The sequence below is a fragment of the Euphorbia lathyris genome, chromosome 1 (assembly GCF_963576675.1).
Source record: "Euphorbia lathyris chromosome 1, ddEupLath1.1, whole genome shotgun sequence".
NCBI lineage: Eukaryota > Viridiplantae > Streptophyta > Magnoliopsida > Malpighiales > Euphorbiaceae > Euphorbia > Euphorbia lathyris.
The window spans coordinates 42,095,024-42,109,006 of NC_088910.1; the positions used below are offsets into that span (position 1 = coordinate 42,095,024).

A 13,983-nucleotide genomic window follows, 5' to 3' on the forward strand; every position below is an offset into this window, starting at 1 on the left:
CATTGCACTTCGTGAGATGCTTCCAACAAATGTTTGGGAAGCTATTACAGAGTTGAGTTGTTTTTTCAAAAACTTAACATCATATATGATCACAGTTAATGATATGGAACACCTAGAGAGGGAGATCCTAATAATTCTTTGTAAACTGGAAATGATATTTCCACCAGGATTTTTCGATTCAATGGAGCATCTTCTAATACATTTGCCTTACGAAGCTAGAGTTGCTGGTCTAGTTCAATACCGATGGATGTATCCATTTGAAAGGTATTATAATCCACTATATGAGTTTTCTAATTCATGTTGTTTCCTCTAATGCCATTCTTTATTTCATATGTGTAGATTTCTAGGCCACCTGAAAAAAAGTGTAAAAAACAAAGCACGTGTTGAAGGTTCAATATGCAATGCAATGCATACTTGGTAGAGGAGTCATCTAATTTCTGTTCATACTACTTTGAGCCGCAAGTCTATACGCGCCATCGCCAAGTGCCTCGCAATGACGATGGAGGTGATAGTGGTGTTGTGGATAAGTTAAATTTGATGTTATTCTCCTATAATGGTTGTTATAGTGGACGTGTGAGAACAAGATGGTTGGATGAAAAGGAGCATGTTGCAGTTCACTCTTACATCTTATTGAACTGTGCAGAAGTGAGGCCATATGTGGAGTAAGTTTCATACAAATGTTAATTTTCAATATAATGTTGTTGGTAAATATTCATACGTATTGAATTGTTAAATAACTAGGTTATATAAGGAACATCTGCGATGTTTAGACCCCAATACTACTGATACAGCAATCGAATCTGATGTGGATAAACGTTTTTCCACTTGGTTCTTAAATTTTGTAAGTTGCAGCTAATTGTTTCTATACTGACTGTTTATATATGTCGTTAACTATTTATATATATTGATTAATTTTTCCTTTGTTTAATTAGAGCAAGCAGAATGCCATTGAGAACCATTGTGTTGCTAATTTGGCTCTTAAACCGTCCTGAATGGTGATGTCATTCAATGTGTATTTTGTGAATGGTTATAGATTCCACACAACAGCGCATAGTGGAGACCGATCAACTTCAAACAATGGTGTTTGCGTCTTTGGCGATGGTTTTGAATATTATTGAGTGATCGATGAGATAATATAATTTTTTTATCCTGGTTTGCCGGTTCAAAAAACGGTGGTATTCAAATGCACATGGTATGATCCTACGCCAAATGTCGGGATTCAGATCCATGACCGGTACAATATTGTCGAAGTCAATACGAAGCGCAGTTTTAAGAATTACGAGCCATTCATTTTATCTATGCAAGCGACCCAAGTTTACTTCATTGCTTATCCATCTTTAAAGCGTGATAAGGTTGATTGGGTTGTTGCGTGCACGGTTAAACCTAGAGGAGTCTTTGACATACCGGAAAATAAGCTTGTTGCTAGCAGCGACGCATTTCAAGAACAAGAGCCTCAATTAATTGAAGTTGAAGTTTCATATGAAGATGATATTCCTCTAAATAATGCAGATATTGATCCTTATTTTGAGTTGCCATGAGAAGAGACTAATGAAGATGAGGTTCTGATTTATGAATCTGATAACGAGGATGAGCTTAGCGATGATTTAGATGATGATATCGACCTTAACGACGATTGCAGTGATTAATGTCCATTGAAATTTAGCTTATTATGTTTGTTGTTGTTTTTAGAAGACTGTATTTTGCTTATTACATGTGGTGTTCAATTTCCATTGTGTTTTATTTGAAAAACTAGTTGTTGATCCAGTATATGTGGTATTTTGCTTAGTATGCGTGTTATTCAATTTACATTATGTTTTATTTGAAAAACTAGATGCTGATCCAGTTTGTGTGGTATTTTTCTTATTACTTATGATATTCAATTTCCATTATCTTTTATTTGAAAAACTAGATGTTGATCTAGTCTGACTATTTCTTGTTTTAGTTTGCATATTGACTTTACAGGATGGGTGCAAATAAAGATCAAGATGGAGTTGGTGATAATTACAACTTTCCCTCATTCCAACTTCCCTATAATTACAACTTTGTCATCCATTAATCATAACTCATGCGACTTATTATTTACAATCATGTCATCCATTTTACTCTTACTCCATTCTACCGTTTAAGCTTTTTCTAACTAGTTATGTACTTTAGGCTTTTATGTAATTTTAACTTTAGGGTTAAGGATGATATAAATTCATCCTGTAATGTTTAACTTTTCATTAATAAAAAAATATCTTCTCTTTGAGAGCTTTTGTTAAGGTTTTATACCTTCAACAATGGGGATTTCACTATTCCAACGAATTTAGTCTGTGATTATCGAGATTAACTCATTCTAGTTTAGCTAGAGAAGAAACTTCTTTATTGATTTAAACTCGTTCAACATTAATCCGTATCACTAACACGTAGAGCGGATGAAAGTTATGAATGTAGTTAGGAGTACTTATACCAAACTCACTACCTGCTAACTATAAGTGAATACCACAAGTGATGTTATAAAGCTTTTCTTTTCCGGGTAATGAAATTTGCTTACTGAAAAAAAAAATCATTTTGATCATGATTTACCAAAAGAAAAAGAAAAAGAAAAAGAAGCATCATTTGTGAACTAATAAGTGAATTGATATCTAATAATTTTGATGATGAACCATTATTGTACTAATAAATTTTCGAATTGATGATCAATTCTAATTTTGATGATGAAGCATCACTTTAACTGTGCTAATAAATGTCCGAATACACATTTTTGTTTCACTTTATAAAACTACTTAGCCACAATTAGGGGATAAATGGTAATTAATCCTATTAATTTCCCCTTATTATGATCCACAATTCGGGAAATTAAAATTAATTGCATTCAAAACAGAGAAATTAGGAACACATTTTCAAGATTCAAGCTTTGACATTAACATTAATTGATTTTGTTACAGTATACAATTCTGAATATTCAATCACATCCTTTAAATAAGTTCATGATAACATCAGTGGTAATCTTCCTCCCCTTCTGAACAAGCACTCGACGCCGGTTTCCAGTGAAAACTAGCAGCACTAGTACTGTAACCCATGCCACCATGGTGGCACGGGCGACCACAACAATCAACAGCAACCCAACAATCACCGCGGCCGCCGATGAATACACGGTTGGCCAAGAAATAGAGAAAATAAGAACAGAAAAACACAGAATCAACAACAATGTTGTTCTGGAAGTAGTAGTTTCAGAAATGTTCATCATGTTCTTGAAACTGAGGAGAGGAGAGAAGTTTGTTTTAATAATTTTAGGATTTGATGAGTGAGTAATTCCATGGAGAAAGTAGGTATAACATGTGTAGGCACATGGGTTGGACTTAAATTACTCATTAATTATATGCTGTAAAGTCGGTTTCTGGTTTATTAACCAGCTACAGAGGCATATACTCTGTCCTTGGCCTTTTTTGCCTGATACAACAAACATGGAATTTACTATTTAGTACAAAGAAAAGATATAAAATTTGTACGTTCTGAGAAACATAAAAGGGTAAAAAGGACTTAACGTACTTCCAGCTCCCAATCCGTGCGCAATGTAATGCCTAACAGCAGAAGAGCTTGTAAAGAACTACCACATATTATTCCCATCCAAAGTCCCTGCCATTTTCATTAACAAAATTAACCTAACAAGTTTACTTGGTACCCGCGGAGACAGATGGGGGCATTGTCCCATCCTCGCATCCTCGAGTGTTGAGAACCACCCTGAAATAGGTGGTTCCACCTTAAAATTCTGTTCGGTCTGGTCTGGACCAGGCCAAATATCGCAGTTTTGGCCTAACCCAGGCCAAATAATGTTGCTTCTGCCCAGGTTGGGCACAAGTGATATTATTTGATTGGATGCGTGTATTGCATTTGAAGAATAGTATAATTTCTCAAATAAAAAACGCTGAGATTTTTACCTTGCCTCCAAAATGGAAGACGAATGTGAGAGTAATGGCAACGGGGAGGCCTACAGGGTAATAGGCTATGAAGTTCACAATTGCACCAATCTTTTGCCATCCACAACCTCTAGCAGCACCTACAATTGGACCAAAATTACAAGCATTGATACATATGGAGAAAAAATAAATAACAAAGCAGTTATAGTGCACGAAACTCTTCCTTATTAGCATTTTCGCGTTTGTGTCCATTTTCGTTTCAGTTTATTTTCTGTTTCCATTAAGGTTTCCCTAGCTATATATTTTTGTTCTTAAGAAATGACGGTTTCTGATGCCTACTTCAGTTTCCATTTCCGTACAACATAGCAAAGCAGTAATGAATCCATGGCATTGAGTTAAATTACCTGAGAGAACAGCCTGCATTCCATCCATGAAATTGGATATAACAAGCACTGGCATTACTGATGCCAAATACAGCACAACTTCCTTTTGATTTGTGTACAAGAACCCCCAAACACCCCTAATTGCCATCAAAACTGAGCTCAATAACAGCCCCTCTATAACTGCTAAGATTATCACTATCTGTACTGCCAAACGTGCAGCATACGGTCTCCCAGCGCCTAGTTCGTTCGACACTCTTGTGCTTTTCGCCACGAAAAACGCAGAAACATCAATGGACATCACAAGATAGATATCAGGAAAATGTTCTTTTTTAGGCAGCATAGTTATAGTTACCTCACAGCATTGCCTAAGCCATAGGGTATTCTGAATATCACCGAACTTGTGTTCAGGCTGCACAATTTTACATATATGAAAATGAAATTCAATCTCAGCAAACTTTATTGTTAAGCATTACATGATCTATGCGCCAAAAATGTGCTCAAACCTGATCGACATCATCGACAGTTCGAGTTGCGGATTTGGAAGCAGACCTGATAAGAAGACTAAACTCTCATAGGACCAAAATTCCAAGCTGATAAAAGTTGAGACAAACAGTGAATATGAGAAGGAATTAATGAACACAAGTTCTAAAATTTCAAAATTCAATTGAACTCACCAAACCATTAGAGCAGATGGTACTCCCAATTTAAGAAATCTAAGCAGATCTTTAGTGCCTTCCATGGAAAAACCTGTCCAAGTCTTTTGACATGAAGGAGAAAACTTGATATACATAGCCAAAATCAGCACATTGATCCAATAAGAGATTGAAATAGAAATAGCAGCCCCTTTACTCCCAAATCCAAATTGAAAGATGAATGTCCAACAAACAAGAACATGAAATAAACTTGAAAAACCGGTACTGATAACCAACGCCCAAACCTTGTTCTGAGTTTGCAAGAATCTAAGCTGACACTGAAGAACACCATATGGAATAATAGAAGGAATAAGCCATCTTGCATAAATCCCAGAATGCACAGAAATTTCATGATCTTGCTTCAGGATTGCAAAAATTTCGCCTGTGCAAGCCCAAAGCAATGATATAGGAATGCTTGTAAGCACAAGAACAAGCATAGCTCTTTGCATATGAACACCAAGCATATGATACTGCTTTGCTCCATAGGCTTGTCCACATAATGTCTCTAATGCACTTCCCATCCCCAGCTAAACACAGAGTCATAAAAAACATTAGATGTTAAAGAACATTAATGGACACAGATTTATGTTAATCAATACTACTTACAATGAAACTAAAACCAGTAACTCCAGCAAATGATGTGGCCATTGAAGCACTGGAAAGAGAGAGCTCGCCGAGGCGGCCGACGAACATGACTGATATCATTTGCAGACTGTATTGCAGGAAACTAACTATGATTAATGGTCCTGATAAGGATATTAGCTTCTTCAACTCTGTGATAATCTCTTGTTTAGAGCCATTTTTTATGGGAATTTCAGGTGGATTATCATAATATGATCCATAATTATGATTAACATTTACAGAGATTGGAATTAGAGGGCATTTAGTTGAAGATGTATACAGGAGTAGAGCTTCTTCCATTTGATGTTATGATAATGGAAGAAAGAAACAATGGACTTCTTTACTGCTTCCTTTTATTTATACAATTTGTTTATTGTTTATGCTTAACAACTAAAAAAATTAAATCTTTTACTAAATTCGATTGATATCTTTCTGGTGGATTATTTAACATTTATAGATAATATACTTTTTTAATTAAAGTCTACTGGTGATATGATTTATGATTTGAGTTTCAGTTTGAGAGGGTGGTTAAAGAAATGAAAGAAAATACATATGATATCATAGGAGTTGAATAATTACAAAATCAGTTCGAAAAGTTTACAAAAAGTACCAATTAGGTCGCGAATTGTGGAGTTTGATCAATTAGGTTACGTCAGATTTTCTTTGTTTGTCTGAATCTTGAGAGACAGCCACCTTTGTCCGTAGATTATAATGAGGAGTTATGGGATATTATTATATTTGAGACTTTACCAAAAGATGCTTTTGGTCACCAAACACTTCTTTTACATATATGATTATGGGGACTTTTCTGTAATACACTGTTACTTTGGGGGATTGTCACTTCTTTATTTGTTTAGAGATTAAGAGGAAATGATTTCAGTTTCAGTTGGCAAAAACCATCATCAGAATTATCATCAGTGGATTGAATGTTCAACATATTATATTCTTATTCATGAGTGCTTTTTTGGAAGCAACTAGACAAACGAATTTGATTATGATGGACATTATATAATAAGAGGAAGAGTTTCGTATGTTTATATATTGGAATTCTATTTTTCACTCTCCGAACATTTATGTATTGTATATAATTATAAAAATAGAAAAGTGTAGAGATTGAAATTATTGTTGTGAATGTGACGTGAAATCTAGGATAAAACATATAATTTGTTACAATCCATGTGTTAAATCAAAAATATAATATATATCTAACAAGTGTACAGTACTAGGTTTGATACATATTTATCAAGACACCATCTATAGCACCGGAGCTCTTATTTGTATGTCGATCGCACGAACTATTTACGAATACGAATGGAATGAGAGAAATGATATAGAATATGTTCCATCACATGCATGGAGTTGACCCATCCACTTAACTATATAAACATAAGTTTAAACTCTAAACAAGAAGAGCATAACACATTGTAAAGCAAAAAAATTCATTCTTTCTCCCTCTCAGTATCTCTGTGCCGCCACCTCATTGCTCACCTCTCCGTCTCATTCATTCGTTCTTATTTTGTGGATTTTTGTATCTTCTCTCATGCGTGTCTTGGTGTAACTGATACATGACCGGTCATATGTAATCAATGGTTGTTCTTCCGCTACAACCAATTTCAATGGATTCCACATTACAAGAAGGTAACCCGAAAACTCGTTCTTGTATTAAAAATGTGATAAACCCTTCAAATACATTTGAAATGATAATTAATTTACATTTTGAATTATAAAATTGCCCAATAGTCATTAAATTTAAATTTAAGTAGAGTTATAAAAGAATATGATGTGTTAAAGAGAAATTTTAGAATATTCATAATAGATATTCTGTTAGTTACGTATAACTATGTTGTTGTGTTAATTCTACTTAGACAATTTATATGGAACTAACAACTAATAAGAAATTGATCTTATTTCTTATATATTCTTAAAGAGTATCATCTTCTCGTGCAAAAAATTATTCTTAAACTATGTTAACTATTTTTGTTGGAGGGGACAGAATGAGTATTTAATAAATAATAAAGAATTTAATTTTCATAATTTAAATTAGAATTAGATTAAATCAATGTTAAATAATTAAAATATAATATCTAACTCCTTTAACTTTCCTGTAAATTACCACGAAAATAAAACCTTGCATCACTTTTTTGAGAAGAAATATAAATTTTTTATTTCTGCAAAAACAGTACATTAGTAATTATAAAAAACTACAATTTAGAAATACAACATACGAGCTTCTATATGTATCTTCAATTTCATAGATCGTGATAGAGCAATAGTAAACAATACTCGAACTGTTTTTTGCACAACGTCGAGAAACGCACTCCACCTAAAATCGACTTTAGAGTGATTTTCTCCAGAAATGATTTCATGATCTTTTAATGAGTTAAATCCATTTGAAAATAGACAATTCTTTTACATATAAATGAAGAAAAACATGATAACCCTTATATAGATAGACAAAACTCATATAGGGATAAATAACTCATGTGTAGAAAGATGGAAAAATAAATTCAAAGTAAAAAAGAAATGATCAAACCTAATATAACAGATCAATTAAAAAAAATATTTAATAAAAAAGTTAAAACAAAGAAATTGTTTATTTTCTAGCTAAAATCCGAAAAAAAACTCCAAACACAAATAAATAAGTTGAAAATTTTCTTAACAACTTTTGTACTTTATTGTGAGTAACGTAAAAAAACAAATTATTTTAACTACAAATGACATATATATATATATATATATATATATACATAATTTTCAAAAAGATTGCCATACCAATAATTTGTTGGCATGTCAATTCCTAGAAATAAGTAACTTTTGTTACAAATGAATAATTTATCAAAATATTTAATTATTAAATGATATATATGGCACTAATTTTTATTATTGAGTTATACAAACTTTATATATAGTTATATAGTTTTGTGGTATCAATTTTGTGCATTATAAATACTTAGGACCTGATTAGTTCAGGTGCTGTTGTTTCTGTAACAGTTTTATGGATTGTAAATTCTCATTTCTTAGGACCTGACCTTACTAGTTCAGGTGCCATTAGCTAGTAAATTTTAGGTAATTTTCTTATAATTAAGCAGTTATTTCTCAATCCCAATCTAACTAACAAAAAGTAGCTACAAAAAGAAAAACTGAACTATCTGTTAACTAAATGTTATGAATGGAGAAGCCCGGAACTAAACGCAGAGGATTTCCTTGACTTGATGCTTCCGCTAAATAACCAAATAGTTCTCGATAAATAAAATACAAATTCAATAATCCCTGGCACAACAATCAAATAGCAATACAGGACATTAATGCCTAATTCGTATACTTAAATGCCTAAAACTGCTAATCCACCAACTATTAGAAGTTAGTTCTTTAGTTTCTACTCTGACCTCGTATCAAAATATAGGGCTAGACCTAATATAATACACCGACAGCAAACTATGAATCTGCCACGAAATTGCTTCTGGAACCGACAGCAAACTATGAATCTGCCAAGAAATTGCTTCTGTGCAGAGCTCCGTTGAAGAATCCAGGTGCAGCTGCTGCAGATATATTACCATCTCTTTCCACCTAGTGGAATAGTATTAGATCCTGAAATCAATGACCGGTGATTGCCAAAACTTCCTCCTCCTCGTCCTCTAGACCGGAAGTTACCACCAGAACCTATTTTACCAATGAAATTGACATCTGTTATTCCATATAAATAATAAAAGGGTAAGGCAGGAAGTTCCTAAGATAATTGAGCATTACCTCCTAAAGAACCAGCAGAACGGCCCAAAGCAGACAATGCTGGAGGCACAATCTGCCCAGCTTCCTGGAGAATCTTCATAAGATCTCTAACAAACTTCGCATTTGCATGCGTGAAAAAGGTAAAAGCTGTTCCCCTGGCCCCTGCACGACCGGTTCTGCCAATCCTGTGGACATAGTCCTCAAGGCTGGTAGGAAAATCATAGTTGATCACACACTTTATGTCCTTCACATCTACAACCAATAAACAGTGATTCAGCCAGCAAATAATGATGCACAAGGTTCAATAAATGTACTATACAAATTTTCATGAAGCACAAAAGAATTAATCACACCACTTCATATCATTTGAAAAATACCCAACCTTGAACAGGAGATTCATTAAAAATCAATTTTCTATTTTTAAAAGATCTACATACACAAGCTTGGCTCTTCAAATCTAAACAAAAAGTATTGCACAAAATTGTATGAAGAGGAACAGGCACTTGTGCGGATTTTCAGTTAGTATGTCTCATTTACTAATAATAAAAACAATACCACCTTATCCCTGCACTCCTAAGATCTGAGTCAACTTAAGACAACAGATTCATAAGATAAGTCTGCCCACCTTCACCTTGCAGGGATAAGAAGTAGATTCACCACCACCATCATATATTTGCAACAATTAAATTTTGGAGCATGAACGAGTCAACCCGGCTGCCGATACAAACCAGCTCCATAACTGTGGATGGGGAAATTACTTCAACCATGTTACTTAAGAGACCTCAAAATTGGAGCCACGCCATATTGCGCATATCATGCAAATTACAGCAGCATATGATCCATATTCCAATAGAAATACAACTCTTCCAATCTGGGGAATATTACTGCAATCCTCATGATATCACCATGACTCCACTGTAAATCCACATAACATTAGCCGGAAGAGCAAGGTAGTTGTGAAGAAGCTTTTTTTATGTGATATTCTAGTCACTAAGAGAAGCTTATTACTCTCTGCCTCTTATCCTTGAGTGAAGATTCAAGCTCACAAGTTAATAAAAAAAAATCGAAAATTTGATCTTTCTACACCATGGCAACTCCCTTTGCACCCATACCACAAATTACATTATCAGGAAACTGGATAGCAGCCGGCTGACTCCCGTATCTTCAAATTTGAAGATCTAAGTGAAAGAACTAAGTCCCCTAACACACAATAATCCTACCAAGACCCCGTGCAGCAACATCAGTGGCAGTCATTATAGGACTTCTGCCACTTTTGAACTCTGATAGGACCCAATCCCTTTCAGATTGATTTTTATCACCATGAATGGATAAAGCTGGCCATCCATCCATTCTCAACTGCCTCGTAACTTGATCACAGCCTTTTTTTGTCTCCATAAATATAAGAATCCGATTCCCATCCATCATTTCTTTTAGTAATTTGATCAGCCTGAATAAGCAAAACATGATATCACATCATTAGTAAGAACGCTATAAAAATTATGTTTCTCCGCTCCAGGTTCCAGAAAAAAACCTGCTGTATTTTTCCCCTTCTGCTATGACTTCAACAACTTGGTTTATTGACTGATTTGCTTTCAAGTCTGGTGATCCAACAATTACCTAAAAATCACAACAGTTCAAATGAGAAATTTTTAAACAAACGGTAACATACTCGAGTAGATAGGGGGACAACTACGACAAAGACCTTATACGGATTGCGCAGAAACTGCCGAGCTAAAGTCTCAACCTCCCTTGGCCATGTGGCACTCCAATATAGTGTTTGTCTATCTGGACGGATCTGTAACAAACAAGACTTCTGAATTTAGAGGAACAATTCTTCCCCATGAAATACTAATACAACAGCAGAAAACACCAAGTATCATATTCAAGAAAAATGTTTTGGCACTATACAATACATAACAAAATCATTTCCTGCATATAGTTGGATAATCCACTGATATGATTATATGAAAAATTATCCAGCACCTATGCAGCTTTGCTAATTATGCAAATTAAGAAACAAGAGACAAGTGCATCAGTCTCAAGGTTAATTAACGGTTTCAACGGAGCAACCAAACAATATGAAATATGGTTAAGCATAAAATCAAAAAATCATTTCATATAATGATAAGCTGAGAATCACATCCAATAAAAGCCACAGACAAAAAAAATCATTTCGTATTACTAGATTTATTTTTTGTTCCCCTCCTTTATAACCTATGGTGACAAAAAAAAGGCTCATTAAGAGAGATCCATCCAATCTCTTCAAGAAAATTGACTTCAATGCAAGGGCTTGTCAGAGAGAACCCATCTCTTGAAACTAATTTGCTGGCAAGAATGCTTGCTTTTCTGTTTATTTCTTTCAATATAAATTAGACATAGGGGCCTATTTCTTTAACATGTAACTTCTGTGCAAGATACTTGCCTAAAGCAGTTGCCGAAAGTTCCAAGCAGTTTCTCACAGACTACCGAACTTAGGACACATGAAAACACAAACCAATGATAATTCACTAATTTCATGGGGTGCTGGCGGATAACAGATGACTGTACTGAAATCTGATTTTGCAATGAAAATAAGATGTCTTGAGATAGAGACAGAAGCTTACTTGAGATACAATTTTCCTAATCTGAGGCTCAAATCCCATGTCCAACATCCGATCAGCTTCATCCAAGACAAGGTAGGTGACCCTCTGCAAATTTGTGTATTGAGCTTCTAACATATCTATTAGTCTACCAGGAGTAGCAATCACAATCTCAACACCTGGAAAAAGTAGGATCCAGGATCATTAGTTCAATCCACCAATCTAATATATATGGATTTACAAATATTCCTAATAAACAACTTTATTATAACTGCAAAAATAACCTCTCTGAAGATCACGGATTTGAGGTCCCTTTGGAGCACCGCCGTATATACAAGTACTTCTAACGTGAGTACGTGAAGAAAACTTTAAAGCTTCTTCTTGGATTTGAATAGCCAATTCTCTTGTAGGAGCCAATACCAAAACAATTGGACCTTCACCTTGTGCTTGATAATCAAAGGCGTAGAGAACAATCAGCCCATGGACAATTTAAAATATAACAACTTCAACTTCAACTTCAATAAAATCAAGGCTTTGAGATGCTCACCTAACCGAGGCTGTGCGCTAACATGAACCAAAGCCGGTAAAAGGTATGCCAGTGTCTTACCAGAACCAGTCTCAGCAATGCCAACTAGATCTCTACCCTTCAGGGCCATTGGCCACCCTTGAGCTTGGATTGCAGTGGGCTCAACAAACCCTAACTTCGCAATCACGTCTAAGCAATAATCTGTAGCATGGAATAATATACACAACTTTAGGCAATTATACCACACTAGGTCAAGTATATAACTAGCAAACGTACTCATTAGAGTCACTGATAAAGATCAAAAAAATACCAGGGAAATTAGCTTCTTGAAACATTCTGATGGGTTTAGGCACATCGTGCCCTTCAACAGTAATATCCCTTCTTGCCCGATACATCATAGTTTCCTGTTCAGACATAGCCTGAATTGAAGGACTCTCAATGTAGAAATTCTTCTCAAAACGAACCAAATTCCGAAAATCTTGCTTGGGAAGAGCAATATTATCCAAGTCCCCTTTAGATCCTCCACCAGACCTACCTCCTCTTCCACCACCGCGCCCTCCACCAAACCCTCTTCCTCCGCCACCACGTCCACCACCTCCAGGACCTCTACCGCCACCACGTTCCCCACCTCGTCCACCACGGCCCCTTCCACCTCCAGCATGAAATGCATCAGGTCTTCTATCTCCTATACGACCATTGGGAGCGCGGTTAGTACCAAAGCCCCTTCCCCTATTTGAAGTTCCACCGCCTCGGCCAAGTTCAAATCTACCAACAGGAGGGTCAAAAGGCGGATAACCCCCAATAGGTCCGGGGCCACCTCTACCTGCAAAAGCCGGCGGTTGAGCACCACCATATGGCACAGGTCCACCGCGCCCATAAAGTCCTCCCACCATTGGCGGTGGTGGGCCTGCTAAGTCACTGATAAGATATCCACAAATAAAAACACATCAAATCCAACCTAACAGACGGAAAAAAATGAAAAAATTGAAGTATGAAGCATAGATCCGGGGAAAGGGATAAAATAAAGTACCTGCGACGATGACGGTAGGAGTCGGGGTCAGAGTATCTGTGATCGTATTGGTTCATCATAGAGGCGATAGAACAAAGTATAGTGGCACAAGGGTTTGGAGGTGTGAATTAGTGGTAAGTTCGGCGATAGAGTACCTTTCTGATTCTGGAAAATAGATATATATATTTGCTAGAAAAAATCTAAAGACAATAAAAAAAGAGTCTCCCGCCTAATCTGATGTTCTTCAGAAAATCAGAAAGGGTTGGAGAATCAAAACCGAGGAAGAATGATAAATATCTGTAGATTTTTCAAGGTGTTGAAAGGCGGTTTACAATCGACGATGGGTCGGCCCATTCAGGTTTTCTGGGTCTAGTCTTTTGCTGGTCCTGGGCTTTTTGGTCCCTTTATAAAGATTTTTACCAAAAAGTAAAAAAATACAAAAATAAATGTTTTGAATTATTTTATTTTTTTTTTGACAATACGAAACTGATATATTACGGAATAGGAACCGAATCAATACAAAGCGCACCACCTAATCAACTAGGGGG

At 35.5% G+C, this 13,983-nt stretch overlaps 2 protein-coding genes across 3 annotated transcripts; both read right to left on the reverse strand.

Moving 5' to 3' along the window:
• Positions 1–3,181: 3,181 nt before the first annotated feature.
• On the reverse strand, positions 3,182–6,028 carry LOC136229886 (protein DETOXIFICATION 16-like). The gene is made up of 8 exons (XM_066018758.1): positions 5,581–6,028; positions 4,957–5,501; positions 4,786–4,872; positions 4,635–4,691; positions 4,304–4,542; positions 3,921–4,039; positions 3,532–3,618; positions 3,182–3,432 (listed from the first exon to the last, which is right to left on the reverse strand). Exons 1-8 carry the CDS (start codon positions 5,893–5,895, stop codon positions 3,388–3,390), a joined length of 1,494 nt encoding a protein of 497 aa, XP_065874830.1. The 5' UTR covers positions 5,896–6,028; the 3' UTR covers positions 3,182–3,387.
• A 2,793-nt stretch (positions 6,029–8,821) lies between these two features.
• On the reverse strand, positions 8,822–13,718 carry LOC136229896 (DEAD-box ATP-dependent RNA helicase 20). Of its 2 annotated transcripts, XM_066018765.1 has the most exons (10): positions 13,457–13,717; positions 12,737–13,344; positions 12,448–12,627; positions 12,185–12,346; positions 11,925–12,079; positions 11,024–11,116; positions 10,853–10,938; positions 10,542–10,768; positions 9,343–9,573; positions 8,822–9,255 (listed from the first exon to the last, which is right to left on the reverse strand). In XM_066018765.1, the coding sequence occupies exons 1-10, from the start codon at positions 13,513–13,515 to the stop codon at positions 9,146–9,148; spliced, it is 1,911 nt and encodes a 636-aa protein (XP_065874837.1). In that variant the 5' UTR covers positions 13,516–13,717; the 3' UTR covers positions 8,822–9,145. The 2 variants fall into 2 exon arrangements, 1 of the variants encoding a protein (XP_065874837.1); XR_010689204.1 differs by lacking the exon at positions 8,822–9,255 and having other exon boundaries at positions 9,437–9,573; positions 9,947–10,768; positions 13,457–13,718.
• Positions 13,719–13,983: the final 265 nt, after the last annotated feature.